Source organism: Melopsittacus undulatus, chromosome 6 (genome assembly GCF_012275295.1).
Source record: "Melopsittacus undulatus isolate bMelUnd1 chromosome 6, bMelUnd1.mat.Z, whole genome shotgun sequence".
In the NCBI taxonomy this organism is placed as follows: domain Eukaryota; kingdom Metazoa; phylum Chordata; class Aves; order Psittaciformes; family Psittaculidae; genus Melopsittacus; species Melopsittacus undulatus.
Window position 1 is genome coordinate 70421782 of NC_047532.1, and position 24326 is coordinate 70446107.

General features: G+C 38.4%; 1 protein-coding gene across 1 annotated transcript; it reads right to left on the bottom strand.

Annotated features, from left to right (window-relative positions):
* Positions 1-135: 135 nt before the first annotated feature.
* Positions 136-16659, bottom strand: COPB2 (COPI coat complex subunit beta 2). Its single transcript, XM_034063547.1, has 22 exons — positions 16580-16659; positions 14828-14965; positions 14119-14205; positions 12257-12383; positions 11050-11198; positions 9972-10118; positions 8598-8697; positions 8328-8470; positions 7820-8019; positions 7146-7256; positions 6773-6861; positions 6584-6690; positions 6162-6305; positions 5041-5171; positions 4546-4753; positions 4226-4336; positions 3233-3447; positions 2882-2974; positions 2621-2801; positions 2417-2485; positions 876-968; positions 136-480 (listed from the first exon to the last, which is right to left on the bottom strand). The coding sequence occupies exons 1-22, from the start codon at positions 16580-16582 to the stop codon at positions 385-387; spliced, it is 2742 nt and encodes a 913-aa protein (XP_033919438.1). The 5' UTR covers positions 16583-16659; the 3' UTR covers positions 136-384.
* Between the last annotated feature and the right edge of the window lie 7667 nt (positions 16660-24326).

The window sequence follows — 24326 nt, forward strand, 5'->3', positions numbered from 1 at the left end:
GTAACAGTGTAAATGTTAAGTGAGGTTAAAATAGTAATGATTGGCTACAATGCTCCCATTAGAAATATTTGCAACACAAAATACTGAAGCTCAGTTATGAATAGTAGAATTGCCAATAATGGGAGAACTCAGGAATAGAATGGGTAAAAGGGTTTTATTGAACTGCTTAATAAGTGATTTTTCAGTATGCACTGGACCAGGCCTACATTTTTAATTTTCAACATACTGGAAGCTGATTCTTCTTTTAGAATTCCTAGTCCACCCTTCTTTCTACCTGTAAATGGTCCCTTGGCAGTATAAAAATCAAATTAACTTGGAGCACACAACCCTCAGATCTTCATTTCCTTGCTTAGAGTAATGGATTTGTTCATCTAAATAATATGTTCACTCATCTAAGATCTCTTCATCCAGATTGATGTCTGTGGTATCAATATCCTCCAGGTCTAAGTTATCCAAGTCATCTTCCAAGTCAAGGAGGGTCTAGGAAAACAGAGGTCTAGATTAAGTGAATGCTAATATGGTTAGATGTTCTCCAGCTTGTACCATGTATTCACACATTCTGCAGAATACCAAACTGAGGCAGTTGGATGGAAGAGAGATGTCAGAATAAGCTGTAGATGGAAGGTACCTTCTTGATAAGGAAGCACCTTAGAGATGTAACTTTCTACCATGTTCTGTTACGAGCTGCTCTGCATTACAGTGTCCAGCTTCTGCATATAACAGGAAGGGATTATACACAGTACTTGTCCCAGGCTGTCTGGGTCTATTAATGTAGGGAGTGAAATGTTCCAGTAGCTTGGTGCAATCACATTATCAGTTGGAGTATTTTAAGTAAAATAAGTTTAGTGCTTGCTCATGAAAAAAGATCTTTGTACCTTTTGGTCTTTTGTTGGAAGTAGATCAGAACTCTGTAAAACTGTCTTCAGCACATCTTGTTGAGGAGATGGAGCTGGTTCTTCAGCCTTCCTCTAAATAAAAAGAGATTCCTTAAGTTCTTTTAAGAAAAGCAAGACAACAGCAGCAGACTTAAAACCTCCCCTGCCCCTGTGGTTCTTTTTCAGAGATTCCCACAGTAATTCTTGAACCACTTCTTCACAGCCCTTAAGCATGGTAGTCCTCACTCCAGTAGAGACTACTGCTTCCCTACCTGGCTTATTTAAAGCAGTTGATGTTGGGACTGATACAATGAAAACAACCTTCAGCAACCATCAGTTAAATTACAAATACTGAAGTGCTGTTAGAAAGCAAAGTGATTTTTAAGGTTCTCGTCAGGAAAGAGACAATGCTATTTGAAACTGCCACTGTAGTTCTAGCAAGGGCAGCCAATCTTGGTACTGTGGCTGGCCTTTGTGTTCCATGCCCTGTAATGATTGAACACTTCTCTCTTCACTGGTGCAGAAGTTTGATCTTAATATAGATGATTAAGAATGGTAGTATTCAATTAGCTGTATTTAGATTTGTAAATTCACACCAAGCTTCCCATATTCAGCCTCAGCTGTGAGAGACACCTGCTGTTTCAAAGACTTCCATGCAATCATTAGTTGAATGCAAAGATAGTGACAGTGGTCTTGTTTTCAGCTACTAATGCAAACTAGCTCCAATCTGCTTTAGACAACTTGTGCAATGTTATTTCTGTATGTTCTTCAACAAATGTGCACACAAGTTTAATTGTGCTATAGTGATACTTCTTGTGATAAACAAACATATAGTCACTAAGGACAAGTTAAATTTTACCTACACTTAGCTAAAGTAAGCTAACTTCTCTGAACTGTCATTCAAGTTTTGTAGTGCACCTCCTATGAGGAAAAAAATGGAGACAGAATGGAGAGTTGTGACTTCCTGTTTCCCCCTATTTTCATTGCAGTTCTTTTAGAAGTTTATAGCCTCAAAAAGCTGTGCCAACAGCGCTGTCTTTAACAAGCTCTCACATTCTGATGTTCATGTTCAAATGTAAATTATATTTGAGATTACATTCCTAGTCAGACATGGAATAGTCTTATTCCATAACCAGACACTAGCAAAGAATACTAAACATTTTCAGTTCTTGTAATATGCAAGAGTTCCCAGGTTCCAACTACTGAGCTTTTAGAAAAAGCTAGCAGCAGCTGAAGCAGCATTTCAATGTGCAACTGAAACTGGTTTTCTGCAGGATCAACCCCGTGGTAAGATGCTGTGATTACACACATTAACAAAAGATGGCGCAAGTAACCACACAAAAGAAAAAAACTGCAGTCAGGAAGTCATCAGTAGTTTGAGTAGATTAAGAGCCTGAAACAAAAGAACACAGAACTCGGCTGCAGTGCTTACAGTCAAGCCAATTTGTTCATTAGTGGCACAATATTCTCCAGGGCACATGTTACCGTACAAAAGCAAAGCTGTTCTTTCTCTGAATTCATCACTTAGTAGTATCACTGACCTCAGAGGCCATTATTCCAGAAGGCTGAAATCCTTTTGCTTCTTCAAGTAAGTTTCTTTCTTCATTTGGCTACAAGTAAGAAAACCAAAACCAAAACACAGGTTCAGGGAATGCCTGAGTGGTTGCACTGACCTGCTTAAAAGTGATTTTACACAGCACCAAGTGTTGCTCTTCTAGAAATAAGAACTCCCATTTCTTACTCACAGTGACAAGGGGATATTCCCTGGCTGGCCGCAAGTCAGCAAGACTTTGTTTAACGTATTCCTCAGCAACAAAAGCTTCCTTTAGTCCAGGGAAAAGATTCTCATACTCTGTAGGATCAGCGAGGGACTCTGCAGCTTTCTGATTGACTTTAGAGAGATTCTCCCGCCACAATTTAACCACCCTGGAGATGCAAACAGTCACTGTTACATACACCTAGCTTGGATGATACTATTCATGCTCTGCATGTGCCTTAGAAGATACCTTGAAACTTGGCTTGGCAAATACGTCCGTGCAAGAAAAGCAGCTTCTGGGAGACGGCCGGTTTTGATCAGGAGCTCCAAACAGGATTCGAGCCTATAAAGTTTTAAAATGTGATTTTAAAGACTTCTTTTTTTTTATGTAAGATTCCCTCTTTATCCCATTAAAGTGCTTTCAATTCAGGTTTTTAAAGTAGCAGCTGCCATAAAATAGCATCAGCTTCTCTGTACCTGCTACCATCTTTCTTCATCAAGTTTTAAGTTAGCTGTAGCTAACAATTTAAAGAACCTGAGGAGGTTCTTTGTACTTGGGAAAGCACAACACAACTATCTTCACCTCTTGCTTGCTACTTACTTTCCCTGCAGGAAGTAGCTCATAAACGCCACATTATTCTTGCCATCCCTTTCAGCTCCTTCAGCTAACTTATTCACCATGTCAGCATTTCCTGAAGCTGTAGCAAGGAGCAGCAGTCCTCCATAGTCTTGTGCATGGTGGAGACACTCCTGGGCTAAGCCAAACTGGCATTTGCTAATGGCAAGCTCAGCAAGTTGTTTCCATTTCTGTTCCGACTAATGGTACAAAAAGGGGAGAGGGAGGGCAAGAAAAAGAGACAAAAAATAACCCTCACATTTCTGAGCAGCATTTAAAGATTTTTCAGCGCATCCACCATTAAAATGTAAGTTTACTTGTGAAGGTGCTACATCCCATTGTCTTCCCTTTCAGATACTATGTTTACTGCAGCTTCACAGCATGATATATCAAGTGTTACCATTACACAGCTACAACATTACATCAAATAAAGTTTTTCATTAAGCATGGAGGGAGGAGGTAGGAATAACTTAGATAATTTAAAAAGTAACAACTCCTTAGTTAAACTTCAAAATATAAGAAACTTGTGTCTGTAACCAAGTTAACATGCTTTATAACTTTATTGTTTTACAACACAAACTGAGAGATCAACTCTCTGAATAAGAGCTATGGGACAAATCTCTGCCTGTCAGCCTTCCCAGTGCTTCAGTCTAAGTCTGCCACGGCTGGAACAAAGGCTTTCAGTCCTGTCACCTTCTCCTGTTACTGTTAAATACTGGAGATTAAGGCCTGGTTCACATTTTGTTTTTTTCCAGAAGTTCCTGTAGTTTTTTTGAGCAAATTAACATTTCTTCTGCCTCCATCCCACAGCTCAAATTGCTATGATTTACAGACAGAAGAGCTTTATTGAGGAAATTGGAGGCATTTATACAGTGTTCAAGGAGCAGTACTGCATCCCCATATAAATTTGTCTTACAAGGCCTCTTCAGATTCATAATACTCAGAACTAGTATGAATCACCAAATCCAGTATGTTTACCTCTGCTTCCACTGCAAGCTGATAGGCTATTTTTAATTCTCCAAGTTGAAGAGCAAGTTCAAAACGATGCTCTGGATCTGTGGATACTGCAAGAGCTTGTTGTTTGAAGCCCTAAAAACAGACAGTAAGGCAGTCAGGCATCAGGTCAAACAAATGTTTTAACAAAAACCCTCCAACAAAAGGTTACAGTATTCTCAAATGCATACCATTAACCAAAGTTTATGCTTACAGCTAACATAACTGGGACTTGCTTAACAAACTCAATAAATTAGTTTATTCCCATTTCTAAGTTTTTGATAACCAAGAAGTAGTTTTCTTGCCTGTTTTTCAAGAAAGTGTGCAACTCTGGTTCTCTGTTCTTTTGGAATGGTGGGAAGGACTTTGTCAGCCATGCTGAAATCTCTTCTCATCACAGCCGTTTGATATTCAAGTACCGAGACCAACAAAGAGTAGCTAACAATGTTTAGCTCTTTATCACCCAAATAAAGTCTGTTGTCCTTAGGGATATACCCCAAAAGATACATTGTTCTGAAACAAAACAAAGAATATTGATCTTCAATAAATCCACTATCAAGCAGTCTAGAGAAAAAAATCCAGTAGCTCTTTAATAGCAAGAATACTCACATGAAAAGATTCACTTTTACTATACGTGTACTTCCACCTAACACCGCCGCTTCCCTTCACAATCCCATTACTGCCACACATTAGCATGATACATAAGAAAGAGTATTAATGCATAACACAGGTGACAACCTTTGCCTAACTTTGTTGAGAGAACCTTTAACAATTCCTTACAGCCCAAAGCAGCAACTCACCTGTCTAAATGGGCAATAGTGACAATTTCTCCTCCAACATAGTAGTTGAGTCTGTTCACGGAACTGGTGTAAATAAAGCAGTCGCCAACCCACAAGCCTGTTTTCACAATCTCCTGGATCTCACCAAGAACCTGCAAATTACATTTGATTTAATTATATATAAAAAGGGACTTTTAGACAGCAGTGAGACCATTGCATTTTCAAATTGAATTTAATATTCTATACTTAACTGTTGCAAAAGTAAGTTTAGATACAAAGCAGAAGTATATAAATGCTTTTAGTTTTACACAAATACTGTAAACTTTAGAGATTTCTACCTTAATTCATAACTAAGTCAATCATAAATCTAGGAAACAAGCACCAAACTAAGCATTAAGCAACATAATCAAAGACAATTTTCCTTCTGAAATGTTTTGATAACATTTCACAGCATGATTTTTTTTTTTCCCACTTCTCAAATTTCGGTAACATTTCAAAATGTGAAAATTGCAGAGAAGTTTAAGCTATGGAAACACGGTACCCAAACGTGTTGTAAAAATAACCTTTGTAACTCTGTGAGAAGAGTAAACAGATGTCCAAAGAGAAATGCAGGCATAAAGGTTTGTCACACTGGGATTCAAACATGAATGCTCTCACCAAGGAACCAAAGTCAAATGATTAACAGTGTTCCGTAGGCACATGTGTACCATATGGTATTTGGTGTTCTAGAAACTAAAATTTATTAGGACTACAGTAAGGACTAAATTTGCTTCCATGACACAATCACAGACTGGTTTGGGCTGGAAATGACCTGAAGATCATCTACTTCCAAGCCCCTGCTCTGGGTAGGTACACTTTCCACTAGACCAAGTTCTTCCAAGTCCTGTCCAACCTGAACACTGCCACTGATGGGGCATTTACCACTTCTCTGGGCAGCCTCCGCCAGTGCCTCACCACCCACACCGTGAAGAAGTTCTTCCTTTCATCTAACCTGAACTTCCTCTGTTGAAGTTTAAATACATTATTTCTTGCCCTATTACTATAGTCCCTGACGAAGAGTCTTTCTCCAGCATCCTTGTAGGCCCCCTTCAGATACTTGAAGGCTGCTCTAATACTATTTAATTTTTTTAAATGGAAGGTACCTCAAAAGCATCTTCAATTCCATCTTCAGTGACACCTTCATGTGTTTCTTGGGCTGCTGCAACTTTTTCTGATAGGTATTTCAGAATGAAGAATGACTCTTCTGTAGCAATGCAGACAAGCTCACCCGAGTCAGACCAGAAAATCTGCATTATCAGAATCAACAACAGCACTGGTTTAGAGACTCCAGGTTAAGAAAGGAGGATGGATGAATTAAAACATACTACCTCTAACAAAAGTTTTATAACCCAAGAAGCCAACACATACAGTGATTATTTTCCCTTTCTGCTACATGACCAAGAAACTTAAGTTATTACTTCATCATTATTTTGGCTTCAATCAAGAAAATGAGCAATCTAATAAAAAACAAAGCAGTTAGTAAACACAGAGAAGTGAATATCTTCAGTCACATCTATAAACTCACATGTTTGGGCTGAATTTCAATCCTGCGAATCAGTTCTGTGTTTTCCCAATCATAGAATGCCAAACCATTAACAGATCTGACTCCCAACAGGAAGCCACCGTAGATGCCTGCAAGAAAATAAAGGTGGAAGAAATCCACACTGTACAAAGAAATGCACCAACATACCTATATTGAAAGGTAAATTCTTACCTTCAGCTCCAAAATCAGGTTTGAATGACTTCTTCTCTTTGAAATTTTTAAATATCTTTACAACACTGTTGCTCTCCCTGATTGCATATCTAAAGAGAGATTGCATTGTAAAAGAAATAAACAAAACCACACAAACCCAGGCACCATTCAGCTTCCAAAGCAGCAAACTGCTACAATCATAAGCTGCTACAAAACAACTGCATTTAATTTATTTTCATTTATCTCCTGGAAATAAGAAATTTTAAAGTAGGAAAGTTACTGAGAGTTCGTTATCCACACAGGTTTTAGTCTTCAGGCCAGTGTGGTTTGTACAACCTAAACACCAGCAGCAGCAAGTTAAGGTAATACAAAGATGAGTATCTGCAACACTTACTCTGAAGAATCATGTGCCCACACAAACTCCTGTGCAGAGCCAAAGCTCTTGTTTCTCAAAGCCATGGCTGTGTAGATGATGTATTCACCGTCACCACACACTACTACAAACCTAGAGCACAAGACAGATGCTTTTGTCAGATACCTGTGTTCAGTTCAACAGGCATAATCAAGTAGATAAATGATTTTAAAAGTCAAAGGCCCCTAGCCCAATATAATCACTGCTCATGCAGACACAATAAAAGAGCTTTGTATATTGCAAAAATGTCACAGAACTGGATTTTGCTCTGCAACTACTTCCTATTCCCTCTTCTTTGTCTCCACTGAGCAGTTTTTGTACCTTGGATCCCTTTACCTTTTAATTTATCTGTTAATAAAAGACAATTCAAGAGAAATGAGAAAATGATGTGGTTCACTGCTATTACCTCATACATTTTGTTTAAATGCTTCTTCCTCTACCTACAGTATCCAACTTGTCTGTTCAAGTGGTAAGCTCTTACAGGTGAAGCTCATTATCCTGATGTTACAGTGCCCGGGACAACACACCTCTTTCACCAGCCACCAGCACACATGCAACTAATATCCTTCATTCAAAAAGGTTTCCAATATGACAGAACAAAAAAAAAAAAAAAGGAATCATAAATGTCAAAAGTATTTTGTTCTTAAATCTATTACCGTCCATTTGGGTTGTGCTGAATTGTCTGAGGATAGATTTCACAGCTCCCCATGTCCTTTACAGCCAGTGGCAATCTTTCTCCATCTTTGATTTCAGCATCGCCCATAGCTTTCAAGTTGGCCTGTTGGACTTCTGAATGTTTAGCCCAAATAATTTTTCCATTTGCATCCATGGACATGGCAGGTTCTTCACGACCAAGCTAGGAAGTGTAGCATAACAACTGAGCAGATGCAGAAAATACACTGAGTTTCTTTTCAGCTGAACACAGGTACACAGAACAGTTTGGGTTGGATGGGACCTTAAGATCATCTAGTTCTAAGCCCCTGCCAAGGACTCCTCACCCTAGACAATGTCACCCAGTCTAGTGAAATGACATGCCTCTGTCTGAAAACACAAAGTAAAATGCCACATTTTCACTGTTTTACATATCAACAAAACAGAAATCCCTTGCTCTATACACAGGACAGTGATGAATCACTATTTCTCATTTCAAATAATTAACTGTACCTTAACAATAATGCTGCCTTCATCATACCCCAGTGCCACATTATTGGATCCTCTTAAACTGGCCACACACCATACTCTCTCCATGCCATAGTTGAGGGTACTTTCCAGGCGGTAAGTGCTTGAATGCCAAATGCGCACAGTTCCTAGAGGGAAAGGAAACGTATGCCTTTTATCACCCTGTGAGAGGGCAGGAAGTGTGCAGCCACACCACAAGAAGTTCTCCCTGAAGTCCCTCCCCTATCCTTTATGTATCAGAAAACACAAGATTACCATCTTCTGAGCCTGTGATAATGATAGGCAATTCAGGATGGAAGCTGACACATGACACATTCTGAGCATGTCCTTCTAGTGTCTGCACACAGGTTTTATTCTAGAAAAATAAGAATAGGAAACACCAGTAACGATGATAAACACGTTGCTACATTTTTACCTTCCATTTCTTGAAAGAGAAGGTATCCCCCCCAAATCCAAAGTTTACCTGAAAACCTATTTCTCTAGATCTCTTCCAGTAACATTTATTTTCAAGATGCTCAAACAATAGCATTAATATATTAAAAACTATGATTATATTGACTTAATTTCTCCCCCACAGAAGAAAATATTAGTTTCCATTAGCACAATTGCTTTCCTCTATCTTCAGATGTGTTTCTGCCTAGAAGATATGCTTTCTCAGAGCTATGCAGCACAACAGATTAAAGAAATATAGAAAACTGAGCTCGACGCCAAAAAAAAAAAATGACATCAGGGCAAAACATCTATCTGAATCTAACTACAGGTGAAGACACCTAATGTTGTCTTTTTGAGACTATTTTTTCACACTGTTGGGAAAGGAAGGCCTATTCTGCTTGAGACAACTCAGATTAGACAACATGATGTCTACAACTGTACATGGTGGCAGAACTGAAGTGTCATTATGCAAAAGTCATTACTGTACTGCATACTTGAACAGCAGCAGCTTTACCTTCCAAATTGGGCTTACTCTAGGGCAACATGGTTTAGCAACCAGAAAGTACTACTAACAAACTTTCTTGCCCTTCTGGCCCTTCATGCACTTATGCACAGGAAGAACTTAAAGAGTTCCAGCAACAGAATTTAATCCCTGGATCCAATCTCCCTTTCTTGTAAGGCACTCATCACCTCATGACCCCTGCAAACTGTCCATGTACATACATGTCTCTGCATGCACATGTGTGCCTATGGAAATGTTTGTAGGATGAAAAAGGAGGGAAGGAAATGGAGAAAAAGGAGGAAAGAAGGCTGGAAAGAGTTGATATATTAACAAAATTTACATCTGAACATAGAAGAGGAGCTATTTAAGCCACTAAAGAGAGAAGCTCAAGAGGCACAATTACTACATTAGAAGAAAAATCCTTAATGTTAATAATGGCAACCTTATTTCAGATTTAATTCTTCAAATTAACTTCGAGGTTATTTACATGCACAGCAGCTTTTCTCATGAGTCAATTCTTTTTTTCTTTTTATTTACACACAAGTAACTGAAAATTTCATCCCCAGTTCCTTCTTTCCAAGGAAAAATGAGGGAAAATCTATTGTACTCAAGTCCTTTCCTTCTTTTTCTGTTTCTTCACTAATGGCTTTGCTTTGGCAGTCTGCATGAAAATTTATGAAGGGTTGAAGATATACCTGGTAGTCCCAGATCTTAACCAACCGGTCATCTGCACCTGAAATGAGGTACGGCTTGTCTCCTCCACTGTAATAGTCAATGCAGTTCACTCCTTTCTCATGGCCTTCCAAGGTAAAGTTGGGTGAAGAAGAACCAAGCTGCCATACCTGCCCAGAAAAAAAAGTGCATGTAGGTCTTTAATCTTTTGCATTCAGGCCAACCTTGCCAAACACAGTAGGCATTCAGATGTACTTTACAGTTCCAAAGGCATAGTTGTTTTCCGAAGTGAGGAACTCAAACAACTGTTTATCAAACAACCAATCCTTCTCCCACCATGGAAACAAAAAACCCACACTGATCTGAACACATACTGTGCTCACACCTCAAAACAACATAAAATCATATAAGACACTGCTTGTTAGAAGTAGTATCTATTTATGCAATTGACTAATAGACATAGAAAAAGCAATTAACAATTTGTGCATACACAGGTTGCCCCCAGCTGTGTCCTGAATTTTGTTCTTTCCAGTTACATTAAAGCAATGACAAATCTCATGTTAAATGAGGACTCAATTGATCAAGTCCAGTTGTAGATACACTGCCATTTCCCCAAGATTATCACATCAAATCAACATTTATAAACGCCTCATCTTGGGATGTGAGAATATATGAAATGATACCTGGCCAACATACTGGGAATTTCTAGAGAAAGTGAGTAAGTCTCACTGCTCAGACATCTCTAAACCTATAGTTACAGATTCTTAAATACAGTTTCATAGCAAGTGAGACTCATCACAGTCTACCACGAGAAGGCTAAATACACCTTCGTAAACAATTCAATTAACAGACCAAAGCATGAAAATAATGGGAGAAACACCTTTTACACAGCAGTTAAGATGTTTTACTGAAATACTTAGTAGGTGCACATAAACCTGACCAACATTTGGTTCTTTGTTCAGGAAAAATCCTATTATTACACCTTTTTTTAAGAATTCTGACCCATTGTCCATACATTATTATTGGTCTGTGTGCTCTGACATTTACTTACTGATGGAAAAGAAAACCCCCAAACCAAAAACCAAATTACAGTTTCTCTACCTTGATTGTCCTGTCCAAAGAGGCACTGGCAAACTGATTATTGTCTTTTGGGTTTATAACAATCTGCATGACATAATGGGTGTGTCCTTCAAACACCTGAGAACAAGACCATTTTTTATCCCAGTCCCAGAGTTTTATGAGCATGTCATCTGAAAAAAGAGATAAAAACCAACAACCAAGCTTTGGTTAGCTTAATATATTCCAATAGTTATCTTCTTAGGCTACACAATCCTTAACACATTAAAAGGCTCACTCATCCCTGCCCCCTTGAAAGGGGGTGTTACTAATACCCAGTGTATTTTTCACCTGTAAGATTTCCAGTCCCTCCTTTGCAGAAGGACCACAGGGAGTACAAGTTTCTCAAATAGATTGTCCAGTAAAATAGTGATAAAACTAAATAAGCAATACTTCTGTCTTTAAAAGGGGAGATTAAGAAAGCATATTTAGCTATTTAATTATTAATCTTAAAATACTGGGCAGATATTCAGGAGTTCAACCTGGGCTTTGCTGTACAGCACCTACTCTGATGAGCACTAAGGAATAAGCAGCAGAGACAAAGAAGCTTCCTAGTACCTTTCTTTGAAGTGTAAATATATTAGCTTTAACAGTGAAACACAGAAATATATGGTGCTTCTGATTCACAAGGTTCTCTGCACTCTTGCAGACCTCTGATTGTATTAGTAACGTTTCCAGGAATTAAAAGGCCTGAGTCACACGATGCAGATGTTCTTGGGCAAGATTTATTGAGATACTGTGATCTTCCAATTATGCATCACATCGATCACCTCAAATAAGATAGCTCAGTAGTTCTTGGGGAAGAAAGATGCAAGTTAGCCGCTGCTGCAAGTCAGATGGTCAGCTGAAAACACAATCCAAACCTTTATGTAATTTCTTATTTAAGCAGAACTTCAGGGCAGCAAACTCTCAAATAATTAGCACAGATGTAAAGCAACAGGGTTTTTCAGTCTTCCCTGACAACAACATAAGCTATTACATTTTAAGTTATAAGTACAGATGATAACCCATTAAAAAACCATGACTGCATCTGGTAAACAAATAACTTGAAGTGACAACTGTCACATTTGCTACTTGCTCAAGGACTCCTGTTTCAGCAGAAAGAGGAAAAAACATGCAACCCCTCACCAGACAGATAAAAGCCTAAATATAGCTGGTTAATAGATACACAAATATACCTAAGAACTCTTACCGCTGCTTGTCAATATGAAAGGCTGCGTGGGATGCACTGCAATACAACGAATGTAATCTGAATGGGCCTCAAACATGTGAACTCTTTCCAAGGTGTTGTAATTAAAAACTCTGATTTGCATGTCATCCTGTGAAAGGGAAGAAAACCAACCTTTACAAAGGAGTCTGTATAATACACCTTATATTCAATGCAGGGTAGCTATAAAACAATATATTCTACCACTGAAGAGCCTAACAACAAAATGGTTAAGAAAACTTATATTGTGTACACTGCTAATGGTACAAAGCACGCTTTGATTCAGAAGTCTGTAATTTACCAAACACTATTCCAGGACATTTATGAAATGGAAAAAACTTTAACTAAATTTTAAATTTTAAAAGGTATATTAAAAACAATATTTTGATTTAAAATTAAGGAAAAGTGCAAAAATGCATTTAGAACTATTAATGCTTCACATGAGAACAAAGTTCTCCAACATAAAATTCAGTTTAATATTGTGGGGCCAGGAGGAAAGAAGTTCCAGCTCCAAGTCCAGTGGAAAAGTGATTTCAACTTTATTTTTTAAAGTTGAGCTTTATCTGGGGGGCTAAGACTGATATGTTTCTATGTCTGATACAGTATTATTACAAGCAGTATTCCCAAACCTTTAAAATAAAAATAAAATTGGAGAACAACCTGACAAGGAATAAAACATCAGGTAAAACTTGTTTTACCACATGACCATGACTTACAAGGCCATCAGAGTAAATGCAACTTTGTGATACACTCTACATTACTTGTTTTACCCAAAGCATTTACTTTTCCTCTTTCACACACAGCAACACCTACAGAAAACACTTGTTAGAACAGCAGAAAAGAAAAATTATGTTCTTTTGAGACCAGCCTATCAGTATAATGAACATGGAACACACAGAACAAGCAATGACTGATGTCACCATTTCACAGTCACTAAGACTCAGCCAGCCCTGTTGCTGAGAGCAGCTGTCTTCCCCTTTCCTTACCACTTCTTGTTACAGCAGTGATGGCTCCTTTGGGAAAGCAAGGACAACCACAGCTGCACACTGAATCAGATCAAGAAACTGATCCTGGTGAAATGAACTGATTTAAAATAAAAATGGAGACTAAATTTCATCAGTTGCTAATCCAGTTCCCATGCAGATATTTGAACTCATGTGATGCCAAAGAGGCAGTGTTGTACTTTTTGGTAAGCAGTGCTAACTTATGCATGCCTGAAGTAACTGCAGCACAGCAGCATAAGACAATGAAATTACATCAATTTTTTTACTCTGTGTCTAAGGCAGAAGACTAGAAACAAATTAGAGATGAAAATGGCAGGCGTTACTTCAATTTAGACAAAACCCACTCATTCCATCAAGGAAAATGTATTACTAAGATTAGAATCAAGCTATTCCATTCAAGGTAGACTCATGGAATAAAACAGATGATTTTCCAAGGGGTAAGTAAAACTAACAAAAAAAAGTATTTTTTATACTACCAAGAACAAAGTTAGAAAGAAACTTCTAAGTCATCTTATCCAGGATAGGCAATAGTTTCATCTTAGTTGAAGTAGCACTAATATTAAGTCAAAATTGGGTACTGAGTGTGTTCCAGTAACAGATCTAGATCTAACTTGCACTACATGCAGAATTAGCAAACAAAAAAGGCTGCCCTCCTTTCAAACAACAAGTTTAAGTTTCTAAGCTTACTTCAAGAACAAAATTTTTGGGAAAGCGTAGCAAAATACTCCTTTTCTACAGATTCTTATCAAATCATATTATTATGTGGTCTACAAAGGAACAGCATGAAAACAAACTGGAGAAAGTACTACTCCATATGGAAATTGCAAGACAGCAATAGCTTACAGCTCCTGTAACAACCCAGTTCTTCCTTGCCACGAATTTGGCAGCTCTCACTGGTAGGTCACACACTTCAAACGTCTTCACCAGAGTCTAAAAATAAAAAGAACAAGCTCATAGCCCTGGAAAAAAAATATCAGATTTGATACGTTTGGTTTTTTTACTACGTTTTATTATGTTGCATTTGACTACTCTCCAGGAATCCTGTAACACTACATGCACACTTTTTTCAAAAGGAACACACCTTCCCAAAAAAGGAGGTACTTGCCTCTTCTGTTCTTTTAACATCTTTATGCTCTCCATTCATTCTTAACCCAAACCCATCTCCGAATGGGACTGGAGCTGCTGCTCAATTTCAGCTATACTTGATAGACAGGTAAATGTCTAACAGTTACTACAACCATCACAAATACAGATGGCAGGGACAAGCCAGAGACACATAACCTTTCAGAAGGAAAGGTATTTATTTGCAAGGAATCCACAAAGTAGATAAGTCTTGACGAATAAATTTTTAGGAAAGAAAACATCATTAAAGTCCCAGCTGAAGATATTCCTTGTCTATTATTACAGTCACTTTTGCAGTAAGACATTGGAGACTATAGTCAATTAGCAACAGCGATTTAAGAATTTTATTGTGTATCTAGTATTGAAAACTAGAATTGATACATCTGTCAGTTATGAAGACTTCATAATATGGGAAAACCAAAATCATCACCTGTGTTTCATGGTTCCAAACACAGACACTGCCATTGTAAAGGCTAGCCAACATCCATGGTTCTGTGGGATGCAAGTCTACACTCTTCACCCGGTCAGACCGAGCTGTTAGCTTCCGTTTTATATCAAGTCGGAGAGGCTAGAGAGGGAAAGAATTGAGAATACCAGGTTATCCCCCACAAAACTGGCAGAGAAATATGATGGAGGAAGGAAAACTGAAGTTAAACTTTAAAATAAAAGGACTCAATCCTCCTTTTCAAGCAGACAGATTCTTTTCTATCCATTTTCTTATTTGTTTTTTGTAGGGATTTCCGGATCATCACATCCCCACCAATGGCAATGGGTCAATTTAATTCACTTTTGTGAAATTCAGAATTTTTTCATATTGTATAAAGTATCTTCATCACAGCCAAAACAGAAGAACGCACTGCACATCTTCTCCATGTCCCTCAAGTATCAAAGCAAAGAGAATTTGCTTCTAACACAACAGATTGAAAAATCGGTATTTCTCTTGCTTCACCTGAAAACCAGGTGGAAAAGCCACTTATCACAAGCTAACACAACATCTGCTCAACATAAACTTACTTCTGTAATTCCAATACTAAGTTTCAGAATGTAACACTCCATTGTAAACACTGCAGAAGGTAAAGTTTTAAGTCTTTCCCTTATAAAGACGGCTTTCACCTTCATCACTGGCAACATAAAGCTGGAATATTTTAAAGACATGAAGTACAGCAAAGTGATTTACTAAAATATTTAAGGCATTATAGATTTATTTAGACACTCAAAGACTGTTGAGCTCACTTAATGCTGCTGGCATTTTAGCTCAGAGAACTTAATGGGTATTATCTGACCAGAGTGCTGTGCATTTTTAGTGGTGGAATAAACTTAGTAAAACTGTACTTATGTATGTTAGACATCGCAAGGACAAAAAGATACCTAATTGTCATGTAGCATCTGTAACTTATGAACATGACATCTGAAATCTGAACCATTGACAAGGTCTTGTAGTGACAGGACATGGGGAATGGCTTTAAACTGACAGAGAGGAGATGAGATCAGACATTAGGAAGAAGTTCTTCCCTGTGAGGGTGCTGAGGCGCTGGCACAGGGTGCCCAGAGAAGCTGTGGCTGCCCCATCCCTGACACCGTTCAAGGCCAGGTTGGACAGGGCTTGGAACAACCTGCTCTAGTGGAAGATGTCCCTGCCTGTGACAAGGGGTTGGAGCTTTAAGGTCCCTTCCAACCAAAAATCATTCTTGACAGTAGAGAATGAACTTGTGGTTTACTTCTCCTGCCATACATACTAGAAAAGGAGGCAAGGTAATCTCACATGATTCTGTGATTATCCTTGAAACTTACTACTAAGAACCACACTACTGCTGACCTAAGAGGTTAACCACAACACATACTCAAAGCACTTTTACACCCGTTAGGACCGCTTGATGGAATACCACACTAGTAACACAGCCCAAGGGATTTGCTCTGCGAGTTCAACCATAAGGATACTGAAAGACTTTCAAATACTTTCTTCTTATTGAGTCGTATAACTTAAATCACAGAAGAGGGAAGCCTGTGTCAAACAGCTTGTCCTGCCCAGAGCCAAGCCCATCTTCCTCAGGCAGGGCCCGTACACCTCCAGGCCCGGCTCGCCACCGGCCCTGGGATCCTCCGACGCCTCCTCACTTCCCATTCCCCTCACGGGCCAGACTCTATGTCCCCTTTCCGCCTCTCCTCACGGTCCCGCACTCACCATGGCCCTGCGTCCGCGCCGCCCGCCGAGCTGCCGCTGCGGACCGGGTAAGCTCCAACCAGACGACGTGGAGCTTCCGGGCCCGCAGCTATCGCGAGAGCCACACCAGGACACCCAGGTCCTCGCGAGATAAAGCAGCCCCGCGGGATGCCGGGTTATGTAGGCCACGGCTGCCCCCTTGGCTGTGCTTGCACGGCATGCTGGGAGTTGTAGTTTTGACGCGTGGGAGCGGTGAGGGTGTATGAGGGACTCGGTGAGGTGGCCTTTGCTGAGCCTATGCATGGAGTTTGGTGCGGTCGCATGTCTCCCGTTTGGGTAATTAATGGTGGTGATGTGGTAATTAATGGTGATGGTGATGAGGATGAGCGACCCTGCCCAATTGTGAGTGACCAAAGGAAGAGATGGGCCCTCTGACAGCCCTTGCCTGAGCAGTGTGGTGTCTGAGTGTGCACCATGATGGCCGCATTGGTGAGAGGGGTCAGGCCCTCAGTGGAGAGTGTGACAGGGCCCTGAAGCAAACCCCGGGAAGGAGCCTGGCTTGCCTCTCACGCAGTAAGAAAGATACATGCCTGAAGGCTGTGTGGATGTGGAAGGCTGTGTTTTTTCTCTTAATCTACCTGTCAGCCAAAGTGAGAAGTCCTGCAACCTCAAATATGATGTATTAAAGTCGTTACGAAACCAGGTATTCCCAACACTGAGAATATGAGGTTTTTGGAAGTATCGAAAGACAACCGCTGCTGAGAAAATTTCACCTAGCCCTGCTGCCAAGTTGAATTATGAGAACCTGCTAATTTCATTGCAAGAAGAGGAACAAAATGGAGGATATCCAAATTCATTGGGGTTCAGTTAAAGAAAATACTCTTTTTGTTTCAAGTGTTCACCTGGAGATTAGGAGCCCAGTGTGCTCCATCCTACAACACACTAGGAAGGATTAGCTTGCCCTGGAGCATTTACAAGGGACATAAACAAACAAAAGTGTGACAGAGAGATTACTTCAACTCCTGTTACTTTCACTCCAAAGAAGTAAAGACAGATACTTAAAATCTAAACCAACTCAAACACATGAAGATAAGTGAGAAGAGAAATGCCTGAAGCAATAAAAGGGGCATGGTGTTCTCAGCTGTTATGGGTGAGTTTAGACTTTCAGCTTACTTCAAGGCTTTCTTTTCACTTTGAATTCATTACATTAATGATTGCAGAACAATGTTTAAAACATTTTAATACAGAATTTCAGGATCTAGAATCTGGATAAGATTCTTCAAAGTTATGATTTGAGTAAAATTCATTACTTTAAAGTCTAACTCATAATTTTTAAGACAGCTGAGGTGGAACACTGAAGAAGAGGTGGGAGCACTGAAAGAAGGGCTGTAGGTGAAGGATATCCTTGTTAGAGAACGTATGTAGTGGGGAATGAACAGCATACATGGTGTATTTTACCTTGAAAACTTCAGTAAGGTCCTGTCCAGAGATGAGGGTGTTCCAGAGGAATCAAAGACAGCAAGAAAGGTAAGTGAAAGATAAAGGGATAGAGCTTGTTATTCAAGAAAATAACAGCAGGGAAAGGAAGAAATTCCTTTGCTGTTAGCTTCTCCTGGGAAGTTGTCATAATAGAAAAAGTCAAGTGTAGAGAAGAGGCCCAGGGCATAAGCCAAGACTGACCTTATTGTAGGAGAGAAACAATGAAATGAAGCAATAAAAGAAGTACCTTTCACAGCTGTTAGACTTCAAGGGTACCAGTTCTGAGTCAAGAAAAACATGATCCACAAATTGCTACAAATTAAATAGGTGTGCAGAGGAAATGTTATTATGTATTTGTTTTCCTTTCCTATTCTCCAGGTCCTGAACTAGCCATTGTTTCACCAGGGGTTATATACAAAGTAGCTGGAACCATGTAGCTCTCTAAGGAGACTTTCAATACAGACATTACAAATCAAAATCTCTACTTTGTTTGGTTTGTTGGCTTTTGGGGTGTTTTTTATGTGACCCCACAGATATTCTTATACCTCTTTACTGAAAAACATTTTCAGGTAGAAAAAAGAAAATGCCAACACAATGTTTTCTTCTCCAGTAGTGCAGCAGAGTGCAATCACAGGCCTTGCTTCCATTAGAAACTAGAATAAAGCTGTAGAGAATATTTAATGTGTATAGTACCCTTCTATAACTGTCTTCTTGTTAGAAACACAAACAGCATTTCCATAAAGTGTGGATATGTGTGTGTAATAAAGTGTATTATAAAGGAACTGGTAATCCACTGTTGCAGGATAAATTTCCTGCAGGTACAAAGCGAGTTTTAAACCTCTTGAAAATTCTCAGCACAAAGCATTAAAAAGGATCTTACTTTTATTACAAAAAAAAAAAATGTTCTAAATAACTGGCCAGCTAAGTGCTGGTAGTTGAAGCAGCTTCATTCTGACACATTAAAATTTGTAAACCTAAAAAATGGACTGGAGTTCTGTAATAAAGGAATTCTGCACATTTTTATTGTTGGTGATTTAGTTAGAAACACAGCAGCTATAATGGGATTGCAACAAGAGATACAACATTTATAAGGAGGGAGTCACTATAGCACTGTTTCAGCCTATGGGTATTTTCTTTACACAGCATCTCGGCATAGCCAATCCATCCAACATTGCTTTCCTGAAATTTCAGCTTAGATCCTTTTGGCTATGAAATTATTGTCAGGTTTTGTATTTGTATGGCAATAAAAAGTTTTCTGGAAGCAGAAGAGAGCATTTTAAGGTAAAAAAAAAAAAGTACAATACGGTTCTTGCAAAGAAATGCTAGTTTGGGTTATCAGTCACAAGCACCTCTAGTTTATCCTCAGTGTGCCAAATGAGAAGATAAAAACACCAGTCCACTTTCTTTTTCTCTGAGGTAAGGACTAGAGGTCTGGAAATAAGAGCTATGTCCATATGTCTCATTCCATATACTTGGAAATTCACATTCAGGCAAAAATCTAGCAGACACTCTTAGCTAGATCCATACCTGCTGTACTAAATGTACTGTGTGCTGCAGTTGGCAGCTCAGTCCTGAGGGTCCAATGTTTATTTGCCTTGACTGTTCTACCCAGGATACCACCCTTCCTTTGTAAATTCTTTGTTTCTCCAGACTTCAGCCATTGCTCATTTTGTTTATGGGGCTATGAGGCACCTCCCAGCATCACTGCTTCTCACTTTGCAGCTCCATTTGCCAGCATCTGTGAGCTTGACTATTGTCTCAAGGTAGTATAATTGACAGCTTGCTAATTTCCTAAGTATTCTCTGAGTTATCTCATAACCTGAATTACAGTATTATTCTCATTACAGCCTTTCTTTTAGAATATCTAGAGGCTTTTATATATTTAGGTCAACTCTACAGTATTATAAAGTATTTATTTCATATGCAAAATTAATGTGAAATGCCAGGATTTAATACTTGCAGTGCAGTGAACTGAAGTAAAACTCGTAGCAGCCTTAGCTTGGAAGGTAGTAAAGACTAATGGAAAACAGTGGGTTTAAAGAGAAGGTGTTACTAACATGTAGGTGACAGAGCTGTGACACAAACCTCACTGTAAATCTGATTAAAAGCTCCCTTGAAAAGGTCATATTTCTCTTTGTTGCAGATCAGGGATATAGCAGTGTTGTGGAACGCAGTTTGTCCCTTTCAGTCTGGGGTGCCTAGCCTTTGACTGTTGTTGCTCTCCTGGAAACATGCTAGCCTTAGATAGAAAGACTCATACAGAGGTCAGAATATTACACTCACTAGGATAATGATGAATTAAAATGTTAGTAAAGAGAGGAGAAATTTTAGCAGAACTGTCAAAACTGTAGACCTCCTATTAGGAAAAAAAAAATAGTCTTGTTCTCTCCAAACACTGCATCCTGCCAGTAACAGCATGATGGTACATAAACTGAGAGTTTTAAACAAAATGGTAGTTGCTTCAAATACGACCATATATGTGGTACATACAGAGAAATAGACACTGCGGTACATAAAGAGGGAATTGGAAGTTTTATGTTTGAAGTCACCTAAAATAACATCACCTGACACTTTCATTACAGGCCTGCCTTTACAACTGACAATCCTGCCAAACTTCAGCTTTGTGGATTTAGATTTGTTTTGCATTAGATGTCTTCATCTGAACTAGGAATTTGTGTCAGCTTGCTTTTTCTGGTTTCAGTAGAAAAGTTTAGTCATTTTTGGAAAGGTATTAAGGGAGTACAAAAAAAGTTTCCTTAAAATCAGCAACAGGATGATCAACAATATTTTTAGCAGTATCTGATATGGACTTAATTTAAGCAGAAGATATAACAGAAAGTATTAATTGTATTAGCACAGTAAGTTACCTGCATGCTAATAATGAAGAGAGAGATGTCCATAAATGGGGAACTCTGCCAAGCAATGTTATCAGTGAGAGTGAATATAGTGTTGTACATAATAGAGACTCCAGTTCTCACCCTCTTGTGCTTCTTTGAGTGCATTTGATTCATTAAATAAATGCTATCTTTGTGCCATTTATGTAATCACTTAGCAGGAATTACCCTGATTGACCTGCTAGTGCTTCTGATCTATTAACACTTGCTTCTTTGTATTTTATTATTTGGAGGCCAAAGTCACAATTTTGGCATGATTCCATTTCCATTAAGATTGGTGGCAAAAGGGCAGGCCTTGGAGCCACAGAAGTAGTTTGAAATGCAGCAGTATATCCTCCCAGGTATTCCAAGTTTAGAGCATAAAATTTCTTTTTTATCAGATTTACAATGTCTTCCATGGCAGCAAAATGTTGGTATTAATGTTCTTTTATTGAGTTTTGAGGCCTCAGATAAACTTACTCCATTTTCTCTGCTCTTCTTTAAATCTATCTGTCAGACTGATTCAGCAAGCAGTTTAGTGTGCCCTGAATATAGTCTTGCAATAACACGAACCAGAAAACCTATGAAATGATGTCTTCTTGTCTGAGGAATATCAGTCCCATAGCTACTTAAAAATTCCTATGGCAATATTAATGATTTCAGTACAAAACTATAAATTTATTTTCACTTTTCATTGCTATTATATATTATTACCTTATCATGCTGACCACAGGGTTGGAGTGTGCTTGGGAAATGATTCAGCACAGAGCTTTCCATAAGCTTGCAAAAAAATTTTATGGGATGGTATTACCAGTCATCAGAATGATTTGTTGCCAGAGCTCTGGAAAGCTGAAACTGCTGTGTGTGTTTTCTACTAATGTTAGACAAGATTGACATAACAAGAGTTATTTTTTTTATCCAGATATAGAACAGTAATAAAAGGAAGTTTGAGAACAGCACTATGGACACTTACTCAATGTGAGAGGTTAGTGGACAGTCTTAGATAATTGACTATGGCTTGTGAATGAACAAAGTGGTTTGCTTCTTCTTAGTCATGGAGTTTTGAGTTTTCCAGATGCAAAGATGTAACGTCTGCTTACAGTGCAAAGATGTAACATCTGCTTACAGTGTACATAATGGAATCAAACCATCAGAACATGTTTATTTAGTTAAAATGAACCAAACAGTATAAATATCTAAACATTCTACATTAGGATCTGTTTTAAAGGAACAGTAATGATGTTAAAACTACTTTTACAGAATTGGGATGATATAAGACAGTATCTTTCATTTTTTTTTTTCTATTTTCTCAACAAAGGGAAGGAAATTGAGGCTAAAGAATAGCTGTTATTCTTGTTACCATTATCCTATTGCTTAGGCACTCATCCTGCATGACCTAATGCTCTGCTATGATCTGTCTTTTGTTTTATAGTTTAATAGCAGTTGTTTCACCATAGGCAAAAGTGTAGATCAGGCTTGTGGTGTGCCAGGCACATAAAACCAAACCCCTGCTACCTGATTTGTTTTCAGGTCAGGCTAGTTCACAGAGGGTGTCAGCAGAAGCTTTCAGAGACCCCAAATATGACCATAATCCAGAGCCATTCTCTCATTATACACCTGCCAAATGGAAAGTGTCAACAGGTTTGGGGCTTTTTAAAATTTTATTCTTATTTCTCTAATTTGCTTTTAGTAGTTGTAATATGTAGGGTTCTTTTAAGAAAGTTTAAGACCATTCTGTCTTTGTGATTTGATCTGCATAGTTACATGGTCTCCCTGGGAAGTGGTATTATCACCATCCCTGGAAATGTTCAAAAACTGTGTAGATGAGGCCCTTAGTGAACATGGTTTAGTGGTAGAAACTGGGGGAATGGTTGGACTTGACGATCTTAAAAGTCTTTTCCAACCTAGTTGATTCTGTGATTCTATGACTCTATTCTATGATCTCTCAGTACGCTTTGTAGTTCAAACAATTAGCACTTACACAATTGTATGGCATTTCTGTAGCATTGAATATATGCCTTTGTATTTGAAGCTGCTTCTTCACAATGACACAATAAAAGCTAGTTATGCAGGAGAGCAGGCAGTAATGAAAGCCATATTATATTTTATCCTTGCCCTTTTCTAATAACCACACATAAATAATGTATTGCCAGAGGCAAATGTAACAATGTATTTATATATACAAGCCCTATACAAGCTGTTTCTTTTGTTTTCCCATTTTTAGTAGAATGCGAACCATTAAAATTTCCAAAGGTAGTCATATGTGTAATTCAATAGTAACTGTGTGCCTGCAAGTTATCACAACCATCCCTGTCCAGCATTTGATTTTTTTAACTCAGATTGTAGCAATTGGTGCTTTCAACTTTGAATGACTTTTTCAGTCCTTTGTCAAAATATTACACAAATGGAACCTGACATAGGATTTGTAGCATTCAGATCATCCGGACAAATTCACTCTCAGAGGTGAAATATGTAATCTGTTGATGAGTGAGCATTAATATGGAGTCTTAGTTCAAGCTAGAAAAGTTTAGGCTTTTAATCCCAAATGTTTCTGGTTCAATTCCTCTTATGCTGATATTCTTGAAAATGCCACCATTCTCTTATTATACAGTCAGCTTCCCCCTCCCTCCAATTAGTAATAATGACTATCACCTACATATGGTTTTCTTTCCTTTCTGAAGAGGCACATCTAATTCTCCTATGAAAAATTGATATCTACTATTTTTTATTGGCTATCCAGATTAAACCTGATGAATGTAATATGTACCTAGTGTGTAGCTGGAATTTAATCCCCTCGAAGTAAAAGCACTTGTAAAGTTGTGATGTGTTTCAGACTACATTGTCTCAATAATTGTCTTGTTACAATAAAATTATATACATTTTATTAAATTTACTCTGGAGGTATAAAATTACAATAGTGATAGTATTTTTGTTTTGAGTCCGTGAAGAGGCCAGGAAAATCGGATAACATCACCGATTCCCCCTTGACCATGCGTTGGAAAGATTTGCCACTAGATGACGCCTTGATTCTGTTCATCTCTCTTTTTTCCCTGAGTGATGACTGGACCCGAGATCCTGAAACTGTTTCTTCAGTAAATCCAGCTGGGAAAGAATGATTTTCACGTATTTTTAAGTGATAATTTTTAAAGCCTTGTTTTGAAGTAATTACAATTGTTGCTAGTTTTAATTCCAGCCTATTTTGGTCATCAGTTTTCTTGTTTGTTATACTGATAATTTATCTGTCTTGAACAAAACACCTTTTAAAAATAGTTTTTCTTCATACATGTTTTTCATGTCGCTCTGCTTTACAACTGTAACTTAAAAGCAGAAGCAGGTCAGGACATTGTAATTTATACCACCTATGAGCAGCCATTTAGCATGTCTGGATAAAGGCTTGTATAAATATGTTTCATTTA

Bases quoted from the DNA above. Each gene is read 5' to 3' on its own strand.
- COPB2 (XM_034063547.1), bottom strand. The intron at 11,199-12,256 runs GTAAGAGTTCTT...CTCTTTTTTCAG, and splicing joins TTTCATATTGACAAGCAGCG to ATGACATGCTCATAAAACTC. The intron at 6,306-6,583 runs GTGAGTTTATAG...CTGATAATGCAG, and splicing joins TTGAAATTCAGCCCAAACAT to ATTTTCTGGTCTGACTCGGG.